Source organism: Brassica rapa, chromosome A10 (genome assembly GCF_000309985.2).
Source record: "Brassica rapa cultivar Chiifu-401-42 chromosome A10, CAAS_Brap_v3.01, whole genome shotgun sequence".
NCBI lineage: Eukaryota > Viridiplantae > Streptophyta > Magnoliopsida > Brassicales > Brassicaceae > Brassica > Brassica rapa.
In genome coordinates, this window is record NC_024804.2 from 12,374,504 (window position 1) to 12,397,017 (window position 22,514).

Genomic DNA, 22,514 nt, shown 5'->3' on the forward strand with positions numbered 1-22,514 from the left:
ATGTGCATGTCTGGTTCATGTATACCGGCTTCTATACTGTAGCTATCTTCCTCTCTGTTTGGTTGGGTTATGGATTCGTCTGATTAGTCTTCTTCACGTTTCAAAGGTTTCAATCTTGTTGATTTAACTTTGGGATTTCGTTATTATATTTAGTTATCATCACAGGAGTATCCATTGCTCTTCTTTGGAGTCGTTTGGTCTTATGTGGAGTTATTGGTGTTGCTTTGGTCTTTCTTTCTTGTCGTGCAAGGAAGTGGATCAAGTTTCATTTTGGGATATTGGTTATGAACCATCAGTCCCCATTATTTATCTGGTTTGTGTTTGCATTTCAAGTTTGCTCGAGAATAGCTTAACTGAAACTAATCTGAGACAAATTTGATAAAGGCAGTTGAAGATGAAGACCTATGTAAACGATGAGATTTATGTCATGTTTTCAGTAAAGGTATTAGGAGTCTGTCTGCTATTATTGGAACGGAAACACCTAATCTACATTTGTTTAAAGCAAGATTAGTTTGGTATGGCTAATGTGTCATCAATGATGATTATCTTCATGTGATTCCAGTGCTGGAAGAACCATTAGTTTTTCATAATCGTTTTGTTGTATTCTTCTGATGTAATATGTTTTGAAACAGTTTTAATAAAACAAAGTGTTAAAAAAAAAAAAAAACTCAAAACCAAACATCAAGTTTTTTTTTTGAAAAAATTGTTTCCTTTTCAAATATAACTAACTTTTTTTTTTTTGGAACTCTAAATATAACTAACCAAACATCAAGTTTCGACATAAGATCTTAATTATGAGACAAAAGGACAACACAAAAGCCTCTAAAAGAAAAAGACTAAGATTAACTCAAGAAGAAAATTGAGTCATACTCCATTGTTTACGTTACACATGCAACAGAAGATTTAAATGAAGACAACTGCAAATCCAAGACCGTAAGAAGATTTAAATGAACACAAGGTTAAAATAGTATTCAGGCGTTGCATCATTTCTTTCGTAGATTTCTTTCCACTTGTTAACTACAATACTATCTTTCCAGTTTCCAATCTTTCCCTCTAATTCGCCAAATCCATCGATGAACTTGATTGTGCCACCAAACTTTAAGTCATGGTCTTTTATTACTTGCTTATAGCCATGTTCTTTTTGGTTTTCTCTGCGACTAAATAAATACACTATATGGTGATGATTTCTGCCTTTCGTGGTTGTCAGAATAGGAGGTTTAAAGCACTGCGACTAAAAATTGATAGAGTTTTGTGACGCTGTAATATTCGGCGACGGAAAAGTCGGAAGATGCGGTTGTTTTTTTAAAACCAGCTACACAAGTTACAAAGACAATCCGTGAATAATTTTGTTTCCTGTATATATATTTGCCGCTGAACGCAGCCACAGAGAAAACCAAACGAACAGGGCTATAGTTGAATTATAAGAAGAGAAAAAAAAGAACTTAAGATGAAGATTCTTACCAACACACTACCGCTACACGTCGAAGTTGCGATAAAGAAAGGGTTAGAGGGATCACCAAAATACATCTCTGGATCACCAATAGCTTCAGCAGGTTTCCTTTGCGAAGACGTAACTAATGAAACATCACTCAGATAAGTACTCATAGTAAGATCAACACATTCTGATCAAAACGAAATCAAGATAATAGGTTAGTTGTACCTCTCCTTGAACTTCCATGAGCTTTGTCAACGTATCAACATTGTCTTCTTCGCTGCTTCCCGAAGAAAGAGAAATGATCATGTTCTGATCGTTATCTTCTTTATCATCATCATCAGCTGTTTCATCCTCGTCTGAAATTTCTTGAATATTGACTGGAGCTTTGGGTTTCACAGGCAACCCATCCCGGAAAATGCTTACCAAGAAGAAGGTTCTATAACCATCGTAGGAAAACAAGAGAAAGTCTCCGTCCATGGGATCATTGTCTGTGATAAACTTAGACCAACATCCTCGAAGCTAATCGTGTCTCGTCAAGAGCAGAGGAATCAGAAACCCTAAGATATCTAGCATAGCCAAAGCCTTAGAAATCAAGGAACGGAGCCAAACCCTAGAAAACAAGTAACAGAACCAAAACCCTAAGAGACCGGACACATAACCAAACCGTAAGAGAGCAAACACAACCAAACTCTAATAAATCAGCAACAGACACAAATCCTACAGAGATCGGAAACAGAATCGAAATGGAGAACATAACCAAACCCTAAAATATATATATTAAAAAAAGCAGATGAATGAAAAGAAGGTAAATGTTGAACAGAGCTAATGAACATCAAGAAGAGTGGAGGAAAATTAAGAATTAAATAGAACAGTAAAATAATAAAAATATTGAATAAAGCAGAACCAAAACCAAGTGAGATAAAGAACTGAAGAAGCAAAGTTTAAAGCTGGTTTACAGTTTATCTACAATTATCTTATCAAGATTATCTACAATTTTTACAGTATATAAACAAAACATGGTTTGAAGAAGAAAGTTCCAATCTATTCCAGGAAACCACAAACGTTGAGTGAAGAAAGTGTATTACCAAATGTTGAGAAAGAGAAAGATCCTGAGAGTTGTAGATTATGAGTAAATCTGGTCGGTATGGAGTAAAAACCATCTTCGTCACTACAACAAGCTCTCGTTTGTATCTCGATTTCAGAGAGATGAAGAAGCTTTAGCTTTTTCTTGAATCTTCAAACTTTGCTTTTGAAGAAGTAAAATACAAACACAAAAGGTGTTTGGTTTTGATGTGTGAGTGTGTATAAAGTCGTCGAGAGTAAATTGGACATTTAGCAAAATGCCCTAGCCGGTCAAGTCATGTTCGTAAGGCGTTCCTTTGAAACATCATTTCTGAATACTATATAGCATACTTACATTGGTGAGTGGTGATAGAAGCTTTGAAAGTTTATGTACCAGTCTATCCCAAAGTGGAACTTGTACCAAATCATATGATATTTTAATGCATTTTAATAATAAGTTCACGAGAATAAAATAGTTAGTAGAAATCGAGGCTCAACCGTAAACCTATTCGTTAACCAAATATGGGTCTTGGTCATATAAGTTTTTTTTTTTTTTTTCTCTGATATTTATTAACAGAACCAAAGCCCAAAAAACAACAAGGTCCAAAAAATATTACAAAGGAAACCCTAAACAAAGGTCCAAACAAAAGGGAATCCAAACCCAAAGCCCAACAAACAGGCAACCCAACAAAAAAACGACATGTACTGTCAATAATGTGTTCCAACCCTAACAAAGAGTGCCCACGTGTCGCACATGCCTTTATCGTTTTTGCCGCCTCGCAAATCAACGTCGGTACGCAGCGGACGATTCACCGGAAACCCTATCTCCCACCGGAGTCATCTCGGAACCACGAAACTCCACTGTCTTTTTCGACTTCAATCTTCTCCACCGAACCAAACAAAGCGTTTAAAACTCCGGAATCCACCGGGAACTCAACCAGAACCACCACCGAAAAAGCCACCTCCAACGACTGTATTGAAAGCTAAAGGCTTCATCAGTTAAACACGTACCCTGAGCTTTGGAGAGTATCAATCGGTTAGAACCGAGATCTCATCCAAACCCATACTTTTCTTCATAAAAAACCAAACTTTAATCAAGATCAATCCTCCAAACGAACTCGGACTTACTGTCCGAAGAGAAAATCAATCGATGGTAAGAAAGACAAAGCGAAACTAGCGGAGCTTAATCCCGAGAGTAAGCCATCAAAAACCGCCAAAACCCAAGCTGGATGATTCCACCTAGAAGATCGCGGAAACACCAGAGTCTAAGCCAGCTACACCGTGGAAGAGATCACCGTGTGCACTGGAGTCAATATCACAGATCAGAAGGAAGGGAGAGGAAAGGAACCACCACGACTCAGTCTTTCTCTTTCAAGGAATCTTAAGAGAGAAGGAAGAGAGTCTACCATTCCTTTGAATGCGTAATCAACCTTCGACTAAGAGGTTGGTCATATAAGTTATATGGGCCGAAAGAAACCCCAATAGTAGAGCCAGAAATTTAAATGATGTTGAAAACTTTTTTTTTTTTTTTGGAGTGCATTATACAATCAGACACGTTTTCATCTTTTTTACACAAAGAGACACAATGAGCTGGAAAAGCACTTTTTCCTGAAACCAAGTCACATCTAGAACGAAAATGCCCTCTTCCATTGTTAATGGATAACTTATATACTACCAGGGTCGGTCCGCGCTACGCGCAAAATATAACTTTATTGTACTTAATGTTTATATTTAAGAAAGTGATGTGAATATACTATGGTCTTTGATTGGTAGAGTAGAAGATAAAGCAGTAAGAATATGCTATAGAAGTAGTATGCTGCAAAAACTGTATGCTTTTGCTAAACTGTTGAATAGAATGATTGATAGAGTAGTATGAATATGCTATTTAAAATTATTATCAAAATTAGTATATAATATATAAAATATTAATTTCTAATTAATATATTTCTAATATATATATAAAAATATATTAATATAAGAAATATAATTTATTTATTTTATTTAATAATTTCAATTATGTTTATATGGGAAATATTATTTTTTTTAAAAAATTACAATTAAAATATCTATTTTTAAAAATAAGATTTCACATTTAAAATATAATTTAATTGTAACATACATTTTATTTTCTGGATATAAAAATAATTTTATGATATTATTAAATAAAATAAATAAATTAATTATATATTTTTCTTACTTTTATAAATTATAAATGCAAATGCTATTCTAAAAGCTTTAGATGAGAGTATTGGCCAGAGAACATTAGGAGAACATTAGTATTTGGTAAATGTTTTTCTAAATACTATTCTACTAAATATTGATCAGATAATGTAGAGCATAATCCTAATCCTAATGCTAATGCTCTACGCCATGTAGACTTTGGAGGAAAGGTTGATAATGCATACAGTGTCGTCTTAACCAATATAATAACTCTCGGTGAAGCACAGAATATGGATCCTTTTATAAATATTTTTTATATTTTTCTTTACTCCATTTCTTTTAACTTGAACTCCAAAACCTGAAACCAATGTTTTGAAAACTGGACCAGACCGACCGGCTGGACCAAACAGGCCGGTCAGACCATGACTCGACCATCTATTCGATTTCGGGGTATACTAAAAAACTGGATTTGAGTTAAATTGGCAAACTCGGTCAAAAACCGGTAAAATTCGCTAAAACCAGTGTTCAAGATTGATATTAAATTCCTATTTTTTCAAATTCAAGTATTTTTCTAAACTGCAAACTTTAAAAACATTTCATTAAAAAATCATATTGTTTTCTAAGTATCTATGTAAATAAATTATTTCCATTATTTTATATTATTTGAAAAATAATATTTTTGTTTTCATATCATTTTTAGATTCTAATAATTATATAAAATTTTATAAAAATCATTTTATGTTATACATATAATAGTTACTTAATATAAAATTTAAAATCCAGTTGAACCAGTTAGACCGGTCCGATCATTGATCTAGTTACAATGCCGAATCAACGTCTGGTCCGATTTTCAAAACACTACCTGAAACAAATAGAAAAAAATATCTCAAAACTAATGGTGAATGTACAGATTTTTTATTGTTTTATTATGTAATAAATAAATTAGGTTTACTTAATTATGAGTTACTAGGGGCTTAGCCCCGCGCAAGCGCGGGGATGTTAGAAATTTTTGAGATGTTGCGATTGGTTAGATTGAGGGATGTGGAGTGTAGAAAAAGAGCGAAGAGATGTTTATGAAGAAGAAGAGTGATGAGATGAGATGCATAAGAAGAAGAGAGAATCATTTCTTTAATTCTTTAAGTGCAGTTGTGTTATGGTTGATATTTTTTTACCTTGAAATGGAATTGAACAATGGTTAAACTGAACATACGTATATCTAGAAATTTCAAATATGATTCTTAGCAGAAGGCAGATTATTTCTTATGTGGAGGGAGCTCAATTTTTTATCCTCGTATGGATTCAGAAATGATGAGAAAAAAGTTTAGTAGGTTAGCGTAGACTCTTCGCGTAGTTGTAAATTTTAGTTTAATTGGAACCCATAATTATGGAAATCATTTACAAAATTATTAATTGATTGAAAATAAATCCTCGTAACTTTGTGTTACGCATCAGGAAGATGCATGGTGTGCAGCAGGTTCCAAAATAAAATATAGATGTGTTTTGAGTGGAATGCAAAAGATGGTGCCATATTAAAATATTATACTTTGTCTCTGTTAAATTTGGTTGTGTAGAAACAAATTTAGTATAGCTCAATGTCAAATGTATAATTCAAACATATGTCACTACACTCGTTTGTTTTTCTGTATTTTTATTATTATTAAATGTTGGTCACTTATAAGAATTGTGTGGTTTTTGTTTTTGAAGAGTTCCGTATTTATGGGAATTTAATTTTGAATTCGTGTTGTTGGACTTATGATGATTTTTTTTTTTTAAATCCTTTAACAAAAAAAATAAAGCTTAATTGTTCTAAAACCTACTCATGTATATTGATAACCTGTCCGTTCGAGTAAGATCTTGACTACAATATATTTAGAGGAATTGGTTGTAATTAGTTCGCGTGGCAACGACACGTATGTTGCATTCTTTAACGTTTATTTTGTATTTTGGTTCGCGATGCTAGTGGCATGTTGTGAATTTTATAACAACGATGCTAAATATTCCGTCAACCCTTTTGTATTTAAACATTAAAAAGCATTTGTCTTGTAAAAAAAAGCCTTAAAACAGAGAAAATGGAAAGTCTAAATAAGAAAAGTGCATAGAAGAAACGAAAGCATAGGTTGGTTGACGGTGGTCCAGCTTTTTAACTTCACTCACGGGGGTGTTTACGGGTGCCTTCTGCGCCTCCATCAGCGATGGACTTGTTTCATAAGCTTCACCTTTAACATTCTTGCTGGCAGATGCTGATGCTTCACCACCTTCCACCTGAACAAATTCATCTGCAGTAATCTTGAACGTCTGCTAAAGTTTAAATTATGTTATTGTGAAATTACTTAGTTCATAAGGCAATCCAAACAATCTTATATGTAATACCTCGGGAGGGATGCTGTCCATGATTGAAGAGACAGTGATAGGGTGGCTTGGGGAAAAAATTAATGGTGTCACACGTATATGGAAAACAAAAATTTTCCCAGCAAGGTCTTTAACACTTTGCGGGAGTTCCTCGCTCCCACCCCCATTCATCTGCAGTCGTTCCAAACATAGAAAATAAAGTGAGTTTGTGAGAGCTGTATTCGATCAGCACATCGTCTGAGTAGAAAGTTACAAACCTCATCTAGAGTCAGGCCAGGTGCATCCTGCTTAGTCAGCTTCACCATCTCCCTGTCGAAGACCACAAAAATGGCATTATCATCCCCATCATCAACGAAAAGCTCGACACGGTATCTGAAACAGAGTGTCACATAAAAGATGTAAGGTGGAAAAATAGTTTTTAATCTCACACATTGAGTAACAGCAAGTTCCTACTTTATAACCCCTGTGACGTTGGGATTAGCACAACGGTTGCAACGGAGAGAACTCCCAAACTTGTCAAGCTTCTTGCTGCAGCCAGTGCAAGAAATGAAAAACCAACCATTCTGTTGCAGAACTTCCACAGCCCGAGCCTTGCAAATTAAATCAGCTTCATGTGTCTGCATCAAGGAATTAGATTTATTTTTAAGTAATTTTTTGTCTAAAAAACAAACATAAAATAAACTTGTTTGGATCTACGAATGTTACCTGTTCATCAGAGTTGGTAATGAACTTGTTTCGCTCTCCTATGGAGACAACTTCCTTCTTTTTTATGCCATGTTTGGTGTCGATGCAAGGAAAAGCTTCTCCCGATGGGCCTTTTAAGCTGAAACCAGAGGGCAGAAGACGTTACGTTACTATAAGAATAAATATTACTCTAACACAAAAGCGTGATGAGTTGAGACCTGGCCGTAAACTCCGCGATAGCTTGTAGAGCTGGGTCGAAATCAAATTTCGTCGCTGGGGTTGCGTTGAGGTATAGGTTACCTGCGGGATAAAGAGTGTTTCGGATAGCACAAAGTGGGCCATTATTATAGCTCTTATAAGTATATAAATTAACAAACAATTATAAAATACAATTACGAAAGTGAGAGTTTACAAACCTCCAAATATTTTGGGATTCACAGTTGTGACCACCATGACAGACTGTGTCCTATCACCTGAGCTGATAAGACCCCTAAACATTGATGCAACATCATCCCACAAAGAGAGGTACACGACCACCATCCTGTTATGCGTATGGGAATAAGTTTTTACCATGAAGAAGATATTTTGTAAGAAATGGAAACTAAATAACGGATTTAATTACTTACGGTTCAATCAAAAAAGGGACAACAACTCGAGTCATCACTCCAGCAGCCGCTAGGTCCGAATCTTGAACAGATTGAATCTGCCCAACAATCTGCGTTGCGATGCACAAATTAAATTAATTTATTTTCAATGAACAACATATAATGACGTAACAACAAAAGTAGCAAACGTTTACGGAGAACTAACCGGGGAGCTCCAAATTAGTGTTTGCGAGAGCTTGGAGAGGGTCAAACTTCCGTAGTATGAATTTCTCAACGTTGATAACGGGAGCTTTATCGAAAACTTCATCAATGGTTGTTTGAGGGATAAACCGGATCACGAAAGGATGGTCCGTTATCTTGTACATCTTGCAACCTCATAGCGCGATACTCTCATGACTGAGCCCGCTTTCAGTAACGGACGGTAATAAGGGGAGCGACCAGCAGGAATGAATCTATGTATAACTGAATTCTGCAATCGAAGAGTGAACTGAATTCTGCAATCGAAGAGTGAAGATTTAGATTAGCTGGTGATAAGGAAAATTAAAAAATCAAAGGGAAAAACCCTAATCGTTACCGGACCTTCTCATCAAGAAAGAGCAGAGTGATTCCCATGAATTCAAGCATGATGTCAAACCGCTGATATATATAGCTTTCAGAAAAAGAAAGCGGAAGCGTCGAAACCGAGAATGGATTGAATGGGATTAACATTTATTCCAGAAATTTAAGTAATAAAGATAGATCGATTGGGGAGGTGAAGAGATGAGAAGATAAACACGCTTTGTACAGATCGTGACAGGCGAAAACGGCGGGCCGAGATCTATAAGGAAAAAAAGAGAAGGATGGAACCCTAATCAGATGGAGAGCTAGGAGAGGCCACAAAACACAACGTTTTGAGCTTTAACTAAACTAAACGCTGAAGATATTAAGTGGGCCAAAACCTTTTTAAAAAACAGGCTTTCAAAGAGACTACGACCAAACACATTTGAAGTAAATAAAGACGAACCCATTTCCGATTTTGACAGGGGACCCACAGTATTTAAAACATGGACGCGTGGATAGCTTTAGGAGAGGCAAAAGTGCCTCATTATATATAAGATTTTTAATAATTTAACAGATTAAAATCGATCTTTAAACAACACAAAAAAAATTTTGGACCCATGGCAAATATCCATGTTGCCATGGGTAAGATCTGGGGACTATATAGTATTATCAGTGTACTGTACAGAAAAAAAATAGATAATACAAAAATATGTTGACTTAATTTTTGTCGTTGTTTGATGCTTTGCTAATGCTCTATTTCCCCAAACAAATTGCCATACTTACAGGTGAGTTTATTAACCAGAAAATAGTTTGAATTCTCATCAAACGTAAGAAGTTGAATTATAAAATGTGAAAATATTGGTGAGACCTAATAAGAATGACACCTTATTCAGAATACACGAAAGAATGTACACATCTACTACCTAAATGCTAAGCATAAATTGGTTAATTAAACATAATATACAAACTCCAATCGATAATAAGATTGTACACAATAAATAAATAAATATATATATATATATATATATAAACACGTTTTGCTAATTCAAACAAATGAAAAATGGGTTTACGTAATTCAAACTCGACGTGTATTGATAGTGGTCAAATTTAGGCACATGGTTTGGAGTTAGATCATAAAGCCTAAAGCCATTTCTCGAACTCTAGAGTATTCATCGAGGTCAATTTAGGCACATGGTTTGGAATCAGATCATGAAGCTTAAAGATATTTTTAATATGAAATAAGAAGTTTGTTCGACTCAAACATAGAACCCACTAAGTGGTGAAAGTCAAAAGTAGAGAAAACGAAAACGTGAAAAGGAAAGCTCATGCATAAGCATTATCTAAATACAGAGTATTTAACGCTCAAAGATCTTGACAACCTGCAAAGCTGGATTGGCCACCTTGTTTGACACATCACCATTTGTATCCGTACCACCATTCAAAGCTGCTTCACCACTAAGGAATTGGATTATCACCTGGCATGTCGCCACCATCATTATCGTACCCTCCCTGTTACAGTCGGATGGTTATAAATAAACACATAGTCAAAGAGTGTAACATATAAGCACCATTACCTTACATTGTCAACGAAGTCAGGGAGGGGCACACGATCACGTTCATAAAAAATGCGTGTGATGGTGAATGTCTGATGGCTCGCCGTGTGTCTTTCCTTCCATGTATGTAATAAACAGAGGCATCCGAGAGTCCTCAAGGTTCACACCTTTTTCAGCCTATTTGTCGGAGGAAATATCGTAAATGTGTTAGAAAATAGTAGATGATAAAGACAATAAGAGGCAAACTTCAAACTTACCAACATTTGACCAGCTTCAGCAGTATCATCAGCAATGTTCATCTCTATTCTGTAGCTGAGAAAATAAGCATTTCTCAAAATAAAAATATTGATTCTTATGAATACACATACGAAGAGAAACAAAATTGTATAATAAACGATGTTACATACCGGAGAGCACCAACAGCATGAGCACTATCGCATCGCACACATGCAAATGAGGAGTCAGTGCGCTGCAGCTTTTGGTGCATTCAGAGCAAGCGACGTAACGCCATCCTTTCTCTAGGTTGACGCGAGTAACTCTCAGTGCATATGAACTCAATATTTAGCATGTTATATATCAGGTTTATAGACAGAATCACACCATTCAAATATTAAAACAACATGGGTAGCTACTTTACCTGCGACGGTGCAGTGATGATAAAACTATTGAGCTCAGCTATTGTAGGGGCTCAACCTTTGCATACCCTCTCAGGGGTGGTGCGGCCGATGGAAGACCAGTGTCTCTGGTGACCAACCTAGATATATATACACAGTGCTCAGTCGGATTACATGCATGAAGACACATCTATATAAAATAACCGATTAACTTACCTGTAAATACATGTTCTCCTGCATTTGTTTCATTGTCTAAGTAAATGTGTATTCCCGAAGTGGAATTAAGGAACAAACGGCCTATACATAATGACAGTTTGAGCAGTGTATTAAAGAGGTCTAGCAATCTATGTATATAAGATCAGATAATACTCAATAATCTGAAGCAACTCAATACCTCAAACCATTTTTGGGTTAATGTTTGTAGCAACAATCACCCTGAAACAGATCAAGAAACGACACAATAAGCACTTGATTATGCATACTATGTCTTGTCTTAGACAGGAAACCGGGTGTAAGTAGTTATTTGCTTACAGCATGGCTCTACTGTTGAGGACAAATAGAGGAACTTCACTTGTTAAGTAGTTATTACTCAAGAACCTAAAGCACCAAAAATAATTAGTTTTTTTTTTCCAAGCAACGGGTTAAATCATCAACAAAACTTTGATAATTTGAAGACTTACGTAAAGGTATAATCCAGATTCGTAAATGTATCTGGAATTGGACCACTTAACATGTTTAAGCTTAAATCTCAGCAACAAAACATATTTTAAAGTGAGATCTTGATCCAATCATTAGAGTCAAATAGATGTGGCAAGAGAGAGTTTTGACTTACATTGTCTTTAGTTGAGGCACATTAGTAAGTCGTCATCCCCGGGTAAATCCGAGCTAAAAGGATTCACAACAGGTTTCCTCACATTATCCATCCCATAGTATAAACTTGTAATCTAGAAATTAAGAAAATCAAACAAACACTGCTGTTTACTATCTCGTTTACTGTGATGGATGGAAAGAAGGCGAAAGGACTGATCGAAACCCAACCAACGGATTCGTCACACAGACATCTGCATCTCAGTCTCTCTAATGGCCGATTTAGACGATCGTGGTGGAACCCTTCATCATGTCTCTAATGGCGGATATCAACGACTATGGTGGAACCCTAAATCAGGAAACGATGAGGATCAAGAACATTAGTGATTCACGCAATCTGGGCTGGTTTTCTTGTAAGACAATATGAAGCCCAATAACACACCGAAACCCCAATAACACAGCCTCCTAGAAATAGGTCAAATGGAAGTCTAATTCTGACTCCGATGAACCATCGTTGAAATATAAAGCAACCGGAGACTTTCCGGACGTTTGAGCCAATTTCATACCTGTCGATTGATTTTTGGTGAATGGATGTTGTACAATTTGATTCGGTAAAATCTTCGACAGACATGTTTATATTATTGGAGAAAGAGAGGAATTTGGAAGGGTATTATGGCTCACGCATATAGGATTTAAAGAAGAGGAATGAATGATCAAGAGTAGAGAAACGGGAGAAGAATTAGAAGAGACGCTTGCAACAAATGCAAAACTGTGAACAACAGGTGATACGGTGAGTTTTGGTGAGAGAGAACAGATGCCGATCTCACAGAGCTAGAATTTCTGATGTGGCATCCTAGGTGGCTCTCTAAGGAGAGAAAGGACTCTATTTTATATATAAAGACTAGGGATTAACCCGGGCTACGCCCGGGATTTTTATTTTTTTCTAATTTAAGTTGTTAAATTATTTATATTTAGGTTATGATATATATTTATATAAATGTTAAGATGCATGTCATAATTAAAATTTATTTTTAAATTTTAACACGTTAAAGTAACATATTTTTTACTGTTTAAATATTTTTTTGTAATTTTGTTGGCTATTTAGTTATCATATTTAGCAAAACTATTTGTTGAGTATTTGAATAAATGTTTTAGATATTTAATTAAACTGCAGAGTATTTTCGGTTCGACCACATGCTCAACAATCTATCGATCCGTAAAAAGATGGACGATCTCCTTAGCCAGGTAAGTAAAATTTTAGCAAAAATATCTTTGATTTTCAAATATTAAGTATATAACTATTCTTTTGAATATTGTTTTTTTAATTGTATTTTTTGATTAAATTATTGTATTATAATGTTTATGTAAATATTTTTTGTGATGTTTGAATTTGTGTTGTTCGTATACTTAACCTAGATGATATTGATGTTTAACAATTTATTGTTTTCTGGAAATAGAAAATAATGATATATCAAAAAGTATCTAATACTTGTTAAATGATAGTATAATGTAAATTACATCCATTATTTGAAAATAACCATTTGTTGTTTTTATTTTTTTAAATCAGAAATTATTTTTATTTAAAAACATTATTCATATATAATATATTAGTTTAAGTTTGGAAGATTAATTTATATATATAAATTATGTATATTTTAAAAAAAATTTAAGATATTATATATTGAGTAACTGAATAAAGGCTGAATTTCTTATCTTGAAAATCAAATATTTATATTTTTGTCTTCATGTTGTACTCATATTTATAACTCATTATGTTTTTAAAAAACTTAGTTTTAATTAATAAACGAATTTAATAAATTAAATTCATCACCTATAATGTTCTGTAAACTATATTTGAAAACTCTCTAAAATTATATTTTAAGCATACTATTACTATTATTTAATTTAAGTTATTTTAAGCATAATATATGCTAAACCAACTTAAATTATATTTACAATAGGACCATCCTAAACTGGTTAATAAACCAAAAACAATACTAAACCAACATGAACCAACACCTGATTTGGCGAGGAAGGAAGTGTTTCGGGATAAACGCTTGAATGATTATTAACTGTAATGGTTTGATCATGAAAGAGTTAGTACGAATATTAACAATAAAATTATGGATTTGATTAATTTAAATTTGTAAGAATACCTTTGAGTCTATGAAAAGCAATTCAATTCCCATGAATAAGTTTGGTTTTTGAAAGTTGCGGGTTTCCCAACAATGAATCCACCTAACAAAAAGTTCGTTGTTATAAAAAATCTCTTTCAAGGTCATTAAAGGTTTTTGGGACGGCAAGAGTTGATGGTGGAATCATTTTTTTGCTCGAGTGCTTTGAAGTTTTCCTTGATAAAGTGAGGTTGATGTTGATGGAATAATGAGTTTTATAGGGACTTTCTTGATGTAAAACTATACATTTTTATTTTTTTTTGTTAAATGTGGTATTTCCATTTTTATATAATTTACTATCATTTTAAGATAGATGTACATTTTAAGATCGATGATTAAATCTTAATGTACTTTTTTTCATTTTTTAAAATGTTTATTTCCATTTCTTATATTTTTTATTTACGTAATATCTATATTTTATATTTTAAAATAGATATTTAAATCTTAATGTACTTTTTACATTTTTTTTTTAAATTGTGTATTTACTTTTATCATATATTTTATATTTTAAGATAGATGTTTAATGCTTAATGAATTTTTTCCATTTTTAAAAAAAATTGTGTATTTACTTATTATTATATATATAATTCATATATTATATATTTATATTATTTACTTATTATTTATTTTCCTGTATATGTATTTCCATTTCTTGTACTTTTTATTTACTTAATATCTCTATTTTACATTTTAAGATAGATGTTTAAATCTTAATGTACGTTTTCCATTTTTTTTTAAATTGTATATTTCCATTTGTTATACTTTCTATTTACGTAATATCTATATTTTAAATTTTAAGATATATTTTTAAATCTTAATGTAATTTTCCATTTTTTAAATTGGGTATTTTCTTATAATATATATTTACTTATTATTTATTTTTCTTTATATTGTGTATTTCTATTTCTTATACTTTCTATTTACTAATAGTTTTATAATTTAAGATAGATTTACATTTTAAAATAGATGTTTAAATACTAATGTACTTTTTCCATTTTTTAAATTGTGTATTTCCTTTTCTTATACTTTCTATTTGCGTAATATCTATATTTTATATTTTAAGATAGATGTTTAAATCTTAATATACTTTTTCCATTGTTTTTAAGTTGTGTATTTCTTTTTCTTATACTTTTTATTTACTTAATATCTATATTTTACATTTTAAGATAGATGTTTAATATTTAATGTACTCTTTCCATTTTTTAAAAATTGTGCATGTACTTATTATTGTATATATAATTCGTATATTTATATATTTATAATATTTACTTATTATTTATTTTTATATATATTGAGTATTTCTCTTTCTTATACTTTATATTTAGTTAATATCTATATTTTATATTTTAAGATAGATGTTTAAATCTTAGGGTATTTTTACATTTTTAATGTAAAACGGCAATGTTTAATAGAAGAACTTGGACAAATAGTCAAATAGTTATATTTATGTTTTTTTCATTTTATATAAAATGGTAATGTTACATTATGGAGATAAGCCGCTTTTTTTTAGTGAAAAATGGAAATCTAACATATGTTTAATGTAGTTTTTCCATTTTTTTTATGTTGTATGTTTACATATTATTGTTATTTTTAAATATAAAATGGTAATCTTACATATGTTTAATGTAGTATTCCCATTTTTTTATGTTGTATGTTTTCATATTATTTATTATTTTCGAAATTATATATAATGTTTTTTTTGCAAAATAGTAATTTTACATTATGGAGATAAACCGTCTTTTTTAGTGAAAAATGGTAATCTTACATATGTTTAATGTAGTTTTTCTATTTTTTATGTTGTATGTTTACATATTATTTTTTTTAAAATTAAAAATGTAAAATGGTAATCTTACATATGTTTAATGTAGTATTTCCATTTTTTATGTTGTATGTTTACATATCTATACTATTATTTGCGAAGTAAATTTTTGGAATCAAGCTCTCACGTTAAAAGTTAGAGCGGTTAATATCGTTTATACCCTTAATAAATTTTATATATAATTAATTATATAATCAAAAACGAAATTTTATTAATAATATTATTTTTTAAAAAAAAATAAGATAATTCTTATATATTGTGTTGTTTTCTTAAAACATTTTTTCAATTATAAAATTTAAAAATAAAATATAAAACAATTATAATAAATTCAATGGTTAAAGTCAATGTTATCTTTAATAAATTTTAATTAAACATACATATTTAATTAGATTTTTTTTCACATATATATATATTTTTGATTTAATTTTTTTGAAAACATAAATAATAAGTTATTATGCTGGTTTTTGAATTAATAAAAAATAAACTAATAAATATTTGTAAACGATTAAGCCCGCATATGCGGGCAAGACACCTAGTATTTATTATCTTCAAAATTATATATAATGTTTTTGTTTTTTTATAAAACAGTAATGTTACATTATGGAGATAAGCCTTCTTTTTTTTTTAAGTGAAAAATGGTAATCTTACATATATTTAATGTAGTTTTTTCATTTTTTATGCTGTATGTTTACATATTATTAATAATTTTTGAAAATTAATAATATTAAAATGTAAAACTATATTTTATGCCACGTGTCATCTTTCGGGAGAAGTTTTGTTTGCTGATGTGGACGCTCTATGTAGTATTTCCATTTTTTATGTTGTATGTTTACATATCTATACTATTATTTGCGAAGTAAATTTTTGGAATCAAGCTCTCACGTTAAAAGTTAGAGCGGTTAATATCGTTTATACCCTTAATAAATTTTATATATAATTAATTATATAATCAAAAACGAAATTTTATTAATAATATTATTTTTTAAAAAAAATAAGATAATTCTTATATAATGTGTTGTTTTCTTAAAACATTTTTTCAATTATAAATTTAAAAATAAAATATAAAACAATTATAATAAATTCAATGGTTAAAGTCAATGTTATCTTTAATAAATTTTAATTAAACATACATATTTAATTAGATTTTTTTTCACATATATATATATATATTTTGATTTAATTTTTTTTGAAAACATAAATAATAAGTTATTATGCTGGTTTTTGAATTAATAAAAAATAAACTAATAAATATTTGTAAACGATTAAGCCCGCATATGCGGGCAAGACACCTAGTATTTATTATCTTCAAAATTATATATAATGTTTTTGTTTTTTTATAAAACAGTAATGTTACATTATGGAGATAAACCTTCTTCTTTTTAAGTGAAAAATGGTAATCTTACATATGTTTAATGTAGTTTTTCCATTTTTTATGCTGTATGTTTACATATTATTAATAATTTTTGAAAATTAATAATATTAAAATGTAAAACTATATTTTATGCCACGTGTCATCTTTCGGGAGAAGTTTTTTTTGCTGATGTGGACGCTCTATGGAGCCTCAAAAGGTCTCTTTTATTAGTATAGATTGGAATCAAGCTCTCACGTTAAAAGTTAGAGCGGTTAATATCGTTTATACCCTTAATAAATTTTATATATAATTAATTATATAATCAAAAACGAAATTTTATTAATAATATTATTTTTTTAAAAAAAATAAGATAATTCTTATATAATGTGTTGTTTTCTTAAAACATTTTTTCAATTATAAAATTTAAAAATAAAATATAAAACAATTATAATAAATTCAATGGTTAAAGTCAATGTTATCTTTAATAAATTTTAATTAAACATACATATTTAATTAGATTTTTTTTCACATATATATATATATATTTTTGATTTAATTTTTTTGAAAACATAAATAATAAGTTATTATGCTGGTTTTTGAATTAATAAAAAATAAACTAATAAATATTTGTAAACGATTAAGCCCGCATATGCGGGCAAGACACCTAGTATTTATTATCTTCAAAATTATATATAATGTTTTTGTTTTTTTATAAAACAGTAATGTTACATTATGGAGATAAACCTTCTTCTTTTTAAGTGAAAAATGGTAATCTTACATATGTTTAATGTAGTTTTTCCATTTTTTATGCTGTATGTTTACATATTATTAATAATTTTTGAAAATTAATAATATTAAAATGTAAAACTATATTTTATGCCACGTGTCATCTTTCGGGAGAAGTTTTTTTTGCTGATGTGGACGCTCTATGGAGCCTCAAAAGGTCTCTTTTATTAGTATAGATTTGAGTTGAGATAGTGTTTAGTTCGGAGATATTTTGGTTTCTAGTTAGTACTTAATTTATTTACGAGAGTTACCAAAAAAATATGAAAATTCTATTATTAGTATAAACTTTTTTATCTCAACATATTTTCTACCTTATTTTTGTTTGCTAATATGTAAATACATATATAACATATGTATAAAAATGCATATGCTTTTTTCTTTTCATTTTGATATCCATATAGGTATAATTAAATTTTTAAAATTATAATTTACCGAAATTGTATTTCGTCAACATGGATACAGAAAAAAAAAATTGTGTGGACATTGAAACTTGTGAATACAAAAAATTGTGGATAGAGATTATACATTAGATATGAACATGGACACTAAAATGTAAGGAGATCATGAGTGTACACATGATGAAAATGTCAAACATTATAACTAACAAGATTTGCGAGGTTTCACATAATTTACTCCATAAAAAAACTGTATAAAACAATTTAAAGAGCTTTGCGATGGTGCACAATAGACTAACAACTATAAAATCATAAGCTTTGTTGCACAACTCCAAAAACATAAGCTTTCAAACATAAGCTGATATAATGTTTAGACACACTACATAAGCTAACCAGAAGCCTAAGAAGAAGTAAAAAATACCTTCTCCCCTGAACTTATTGGGAACCATTCGTGTAGATTCATAGATCATGGACCTATGTAAACTGAACTCATTAGCATCTTATTTCTTCCACGGCATCAACTTATCTTTACTCTTTCTAGCTCCATTAAAATCTTCCATCCTTTTACATGACAAAACACACACACACACAAAAAGTTCACAAGCTTCGTTAGAATCAAATTCTATTGGTGTTGAATTGAATCGAGCACGATGCTCTTTTGAGCTATTTATGTCACTATGCTCTTTTGAACTCTTTATATTCACTTACTGGTGATTTTTTAAATTTTTTTAGCTTTTTTTTAAACTCGTTATTTGAACTTTATTTTTTATGGTTTGAAACTAAACAGTGTTAAAAAATACATTTTTGGCAGAAAATTCTAAAATATAAATCTATAAAACAGTATAATACCGTTTTTTCTTAAACACCAAAATTATATTAACGTTAACGCCGTTGGCTTAAACATAAAACCAGTTTATAAAATATATTTTTTGGTCACTGTTTTTATTTAAAAGATTATTTTAGTAAACACATTCTATGATATAATATAGAATGTATGAATACTTTATGCAGTCTCAAATCAGACATGGAATTTTAATTTCAATCACAAACCAAAGTTTTGTCAAATGAAAATTCAATGGATCACACAAGTCGAAAGCAATTCATACATATACCAAGTGTAGGCAAAGCTTAGAAGTCACGTAATCTGAGTAACGGTTAGAGCATCTCCAACCCCACTCCATATTTTACTCCAAAATTGAGAAAATGGAGTGGGAAATGGAGTGATGAACAAAAAATAAAAGTGTTACTCTATAAATGGAGTAATCCTTCTATTTTTTGTTCATTACTCCATTTCTCACTCCATTTTCTCAATTTTAGAGTAAAATATGGAGTGGGGTTGGAGATGCCCTTAAAACGAAACTAATGTCAAATGATGTGGTTTCAGACCCAAAAGATTAATAGTTTCACTTTAGAATCTCCTGGTATTTAACAAAACAAATAAAAAGCAATTAATAGAGACGCATTTCGAAGGGTCTTGAGCTTAGCAAGTCCCTAACGGCGATGTAATAAGAAATGTTACTGTTGACAAAAAATGAAGAAATGTTACTAGGGTCGTCCATATATTCCCTCGAATCTTCAGCATAAACAAGTTGCATGAGTATTGAGTAATATACTTTTTTTCTAAATTGACCAAAAGAGTAGTTTCTGATTAAATAATTTTGACGATCAAAGTCGTCCTGTCCCACTTTCTATATTGGTATAAGAGATTCTTTGACTTAGACAATCTGAACGTTGAAGAATCGGTAATAGCATTAGCATGCATGGCTACTACTTCTTCAATTTTGAAAAGTTACTTTTTTTCCCCTTGTTTCTGAAAATAATCAAGAAGTAATAACAATATTAAAAGCCCATCAGAGAAAAGAATAGAGAAAGAGACAGAAGCTTGACAATGTATTGTCACATCCCATAGTTTGTGATGATTACCCCTATTTATACATTTGCAGCTTTTTTGTTTGTTCTCCTCTTACATGTAAAACGCCATTAAACACAGTACAAACTGAATTACAACAGTTACTCACCCGTCTCTCACATTTGACTTTATTTATATCATCTTTGTAATGTGAGAACTATATGATATTTGTTTCGTGTGAAAAGATAACATCATCTTTTTTTTTGAACAACAGGATAACATCATCTTACTTGGGCAGAAAAATACTATAAGAGCTTCGACCATTGTCCATATCTTACTTTTTTTTCCTCAACAAAGATATTATTATTCGATTGAGTGAATACAAAATTGATACAGTTAAGCTGGCTTCCTATATCGACATCGTTTTTTTTTTTTGAACATTCTATATCGACATCCAAAACTAAAATTGGCTGTTAAATAGATTAAATTCCAGAAACGAAGACAGCGGTTAGCCGGAATTAAATCCTGGAAATAAAACGAAATACTACCCTGAACTAAACCAGTGTACATCTTACCAAGTGGAGTATTTCCTATAACTTTTATATGATCTTTTGTAACCAAATTTATTACATTATAATGTTGTAATCAACTATTTATTGAATGTTTAAAATCGTCTACAACTAACTATGAATCAGTATTTCATCCACTAAATAATAGATGTGTATTCATCTACTTACGCCTTTCCGTTTGAATTCAGTTCTGCAGTATAAAACACTAATTTATTTGAAGATATACAGATTTTTAAAATATGATATAAATACAAAAATATTATTAGAATAGAACAAAAACAGGATAATATGTTTGCTGCTTTTATTGATTATATTTACACGACCGAAGGTAGAGAAGGACAAAATGAAAACACAATGAATGTCCTGTCTAGCTTTATATAAATCAGAAGTTTTGATTTTGTGCTTAGCGGTTTAAATTTCAATGTTTTCCTTTGTGCTGTCTTCACTTACTCTTCTGAGAACGGGAAACCCTAATTTTCTTAAATAGCACGTAACACGAGAACAGATGAAATTTCAAAAGGTGAGATATCTAAAGTTATTCCACCCAAAACAAATTTCGTAAGTCAGACGGTAAAAGAAATGCTGACAGAAATCAACAGTCTCAGCTAAAAGGAAAATCTTCAAAGAGAGGCCATATCTTGATAAGAAAAACGAGCCTACTTTTAAAAAATATTTTCTTTTTCTTCAAAATATCACCGTGAAACCTCTTTCTTAAAATACTAATCCCTTAAACTTAAAGTTGAATATGTTGTTCCATCTTTTTGTAGGGGTCGTGTTAAACGAGTAGCATAACTATAGTCTGTTGCTTTTAACAACCACAGCCTTTATGGTTTTAAAGTGCTTCTCAACTCGAAATTCGTTTGACGTGTAATTTCAGTTATCATTTGTATAAGGACTTCTTTTTTTTCTTTGAAACTATGGACTTTTTTATTTTGTTGTGATTTTTATTTATTTATATTGTTAGACTCTTTATGCTCCATACTTACAAGTTACATCTATAACTGGAATTTACATACCGAAACTATATGTTGCTCAAAAACAAAACATACCGAAACTTTATTAACAAATTGTTGCTGACAAAAAAATTTGTTTATAGAATTTATTAGTTTTTATTACGTCTCTCGCTTCCAGTGTTTTTCAGTTAAAAGCCTAGCTTCTATTAGCTCTATATATACTTCTTTTTTTGGAATAAAATAAGAGGTCTACTCCTTTCCGTTAGTTTTATCCTCTTGTTTCCCTATATAAACGCAAGTTCACCTGCCCTCTCACATCATCACTTCAGAGCAAAAGCATCATATCATTCCTCTTCTTCTTTTATATCATGAGATGATCATCATTATCATAATTAGCATGGTATTTATGATCATAACCATGATCATTTCTCTCTGTCAAGGATTTTTTGTTTCTCCATATACTTTGGAACGCAGAAGCATCTCACGGAGAAGAAGATTTCTTGGATATTAGTATTCTACTGGCATTATCCTTGCTGAGCTATTTTTTTCAAAAAAAAAAACAAAATAATTTTGTTTTATTTTTACTAAATCATCTACAATGTTTTTTTAGAATTTTTTTTCTTGACCTTGCAAGGCTTATTAGTTTTGTAATGCTCTTTTGTCTTCTCTGATCTTTTGTTTCTTTCTGTATTCTCATTTGTGTTGTTCTCTCTTATCTATTCCTCCTGAGCTTTATGTAAATTTGCTATAATCCCATCATTTTCTTATTTGTTATGTTTCTCTAATAAGTCTATCTTAATATCAATAAA

The 22,514-nt window shown here is 30.8% G+C and overlaps 1 protein-coding gene and 1 long non-coding RNA gene across 3 annotated transcripts; one reads left to right on the forward strand and one right to left on the reverse strand.

The window, feature by feature from the left end:
• Positions 1–818: 818 nt before the first annotated feature.
• Positions 819–13,286, reverse strand: LOC108870103. 2 transcript variants are annotated; one of them, XM_033281966.1, is made up of 21 exons: positions 12,376–13,286; positions 12,041–12,158; positions 11,683–11,946; positions 11,534–11,599; positions 11,397–11,437; positions 11,219–11,299; positions 10,796–11,142; positions 10,646–10,700; positions 10,410–10,565; positions 8,875–10,344; positions 8,501–8,789; positions 8,317–8,405; positions 8,107–8,231; positions 7,909–7,990; positions 7,712–7,829; positions 7,460–7,623; positions 7,264–7,378; positions 7,028–7,177; positions 1,661–6,952; positions 1,462–1,574; positions 819–1,312 (listed from the first exon to the last, which is right to left on the reverse strand). In XM_033281966.1, the coding sequence occupies exons 11-19, from the start codon at positions 8,600–8,602 to the stop codon at positions 6,713–6,715; spliced, it is 1,185 nt and encodes a 394-aa protein (XP_033137857.1). In that variant the 5' UTR covers positions 8,603–8,789; positions 8,875–10,344; positions 10,410–10,565; positions 10,646–10,700; positions 10,796–11,142; positions 11,219–11,299; positions 11,397–11,437; positions 11,534–11,599; positions 11,683–11,946; positions 12,041–12,158; positions 12,376–13,286; the 3' UTR covers positions 819–1,312; positions 1,462–1,574; positions 1,661–6,712. The 2 variants fall into 2 exon arrangements, with proteins under 2 accessions (XP_033137857.1, XP_018510767.1); XM_018655251.2 differs by lacking the exons at positions 819–1,312; positions 1,462–1,574; positions 10,410–10,565; ... (6 more) ...; positions 12,041–12,158; positions 12,376–13,286 and having other exon boundaries at positions 6,625–6,952; positions 7,264–7,315; positions 8,875–9,172.
• LOC117128944 lies at positions 3,942–22,465 on the forward strand. Its single transcript, XR_004452397.1, has 2 exons — positions 3,942–4,148; positions 18,123–22,465. It is a non-coding gene; the product is annotated as an uncharacterized LOC117128944 (long non-coding RNA).
• Positions 22,466–22,514: the final 49 nt, after the last annotated feature.

Coding starts and splice junctions, on each gene's coding strand:
- LOC108870103 (XM_033281966.1), bottom strand. CDS start 8,602: ATGAAGTTTTCGATAAAGCTCCCGTTATCAACGTTGAGAAATTCATAC. Junction 8,406..8,500: donor CACTAATTTGGAGCTCCCCG/GTTAGTTCTCCG, acceptor ATCGCAACGCAG/ATTGTTGGGCAGATTCAATC. Junction 6,953..7,027: donor TGGACAGCATCCCTCCCGAG/GTATTACATATA, acceptor AAACTTTAGCAG/ACGTTCAAGATTACTGCAGA.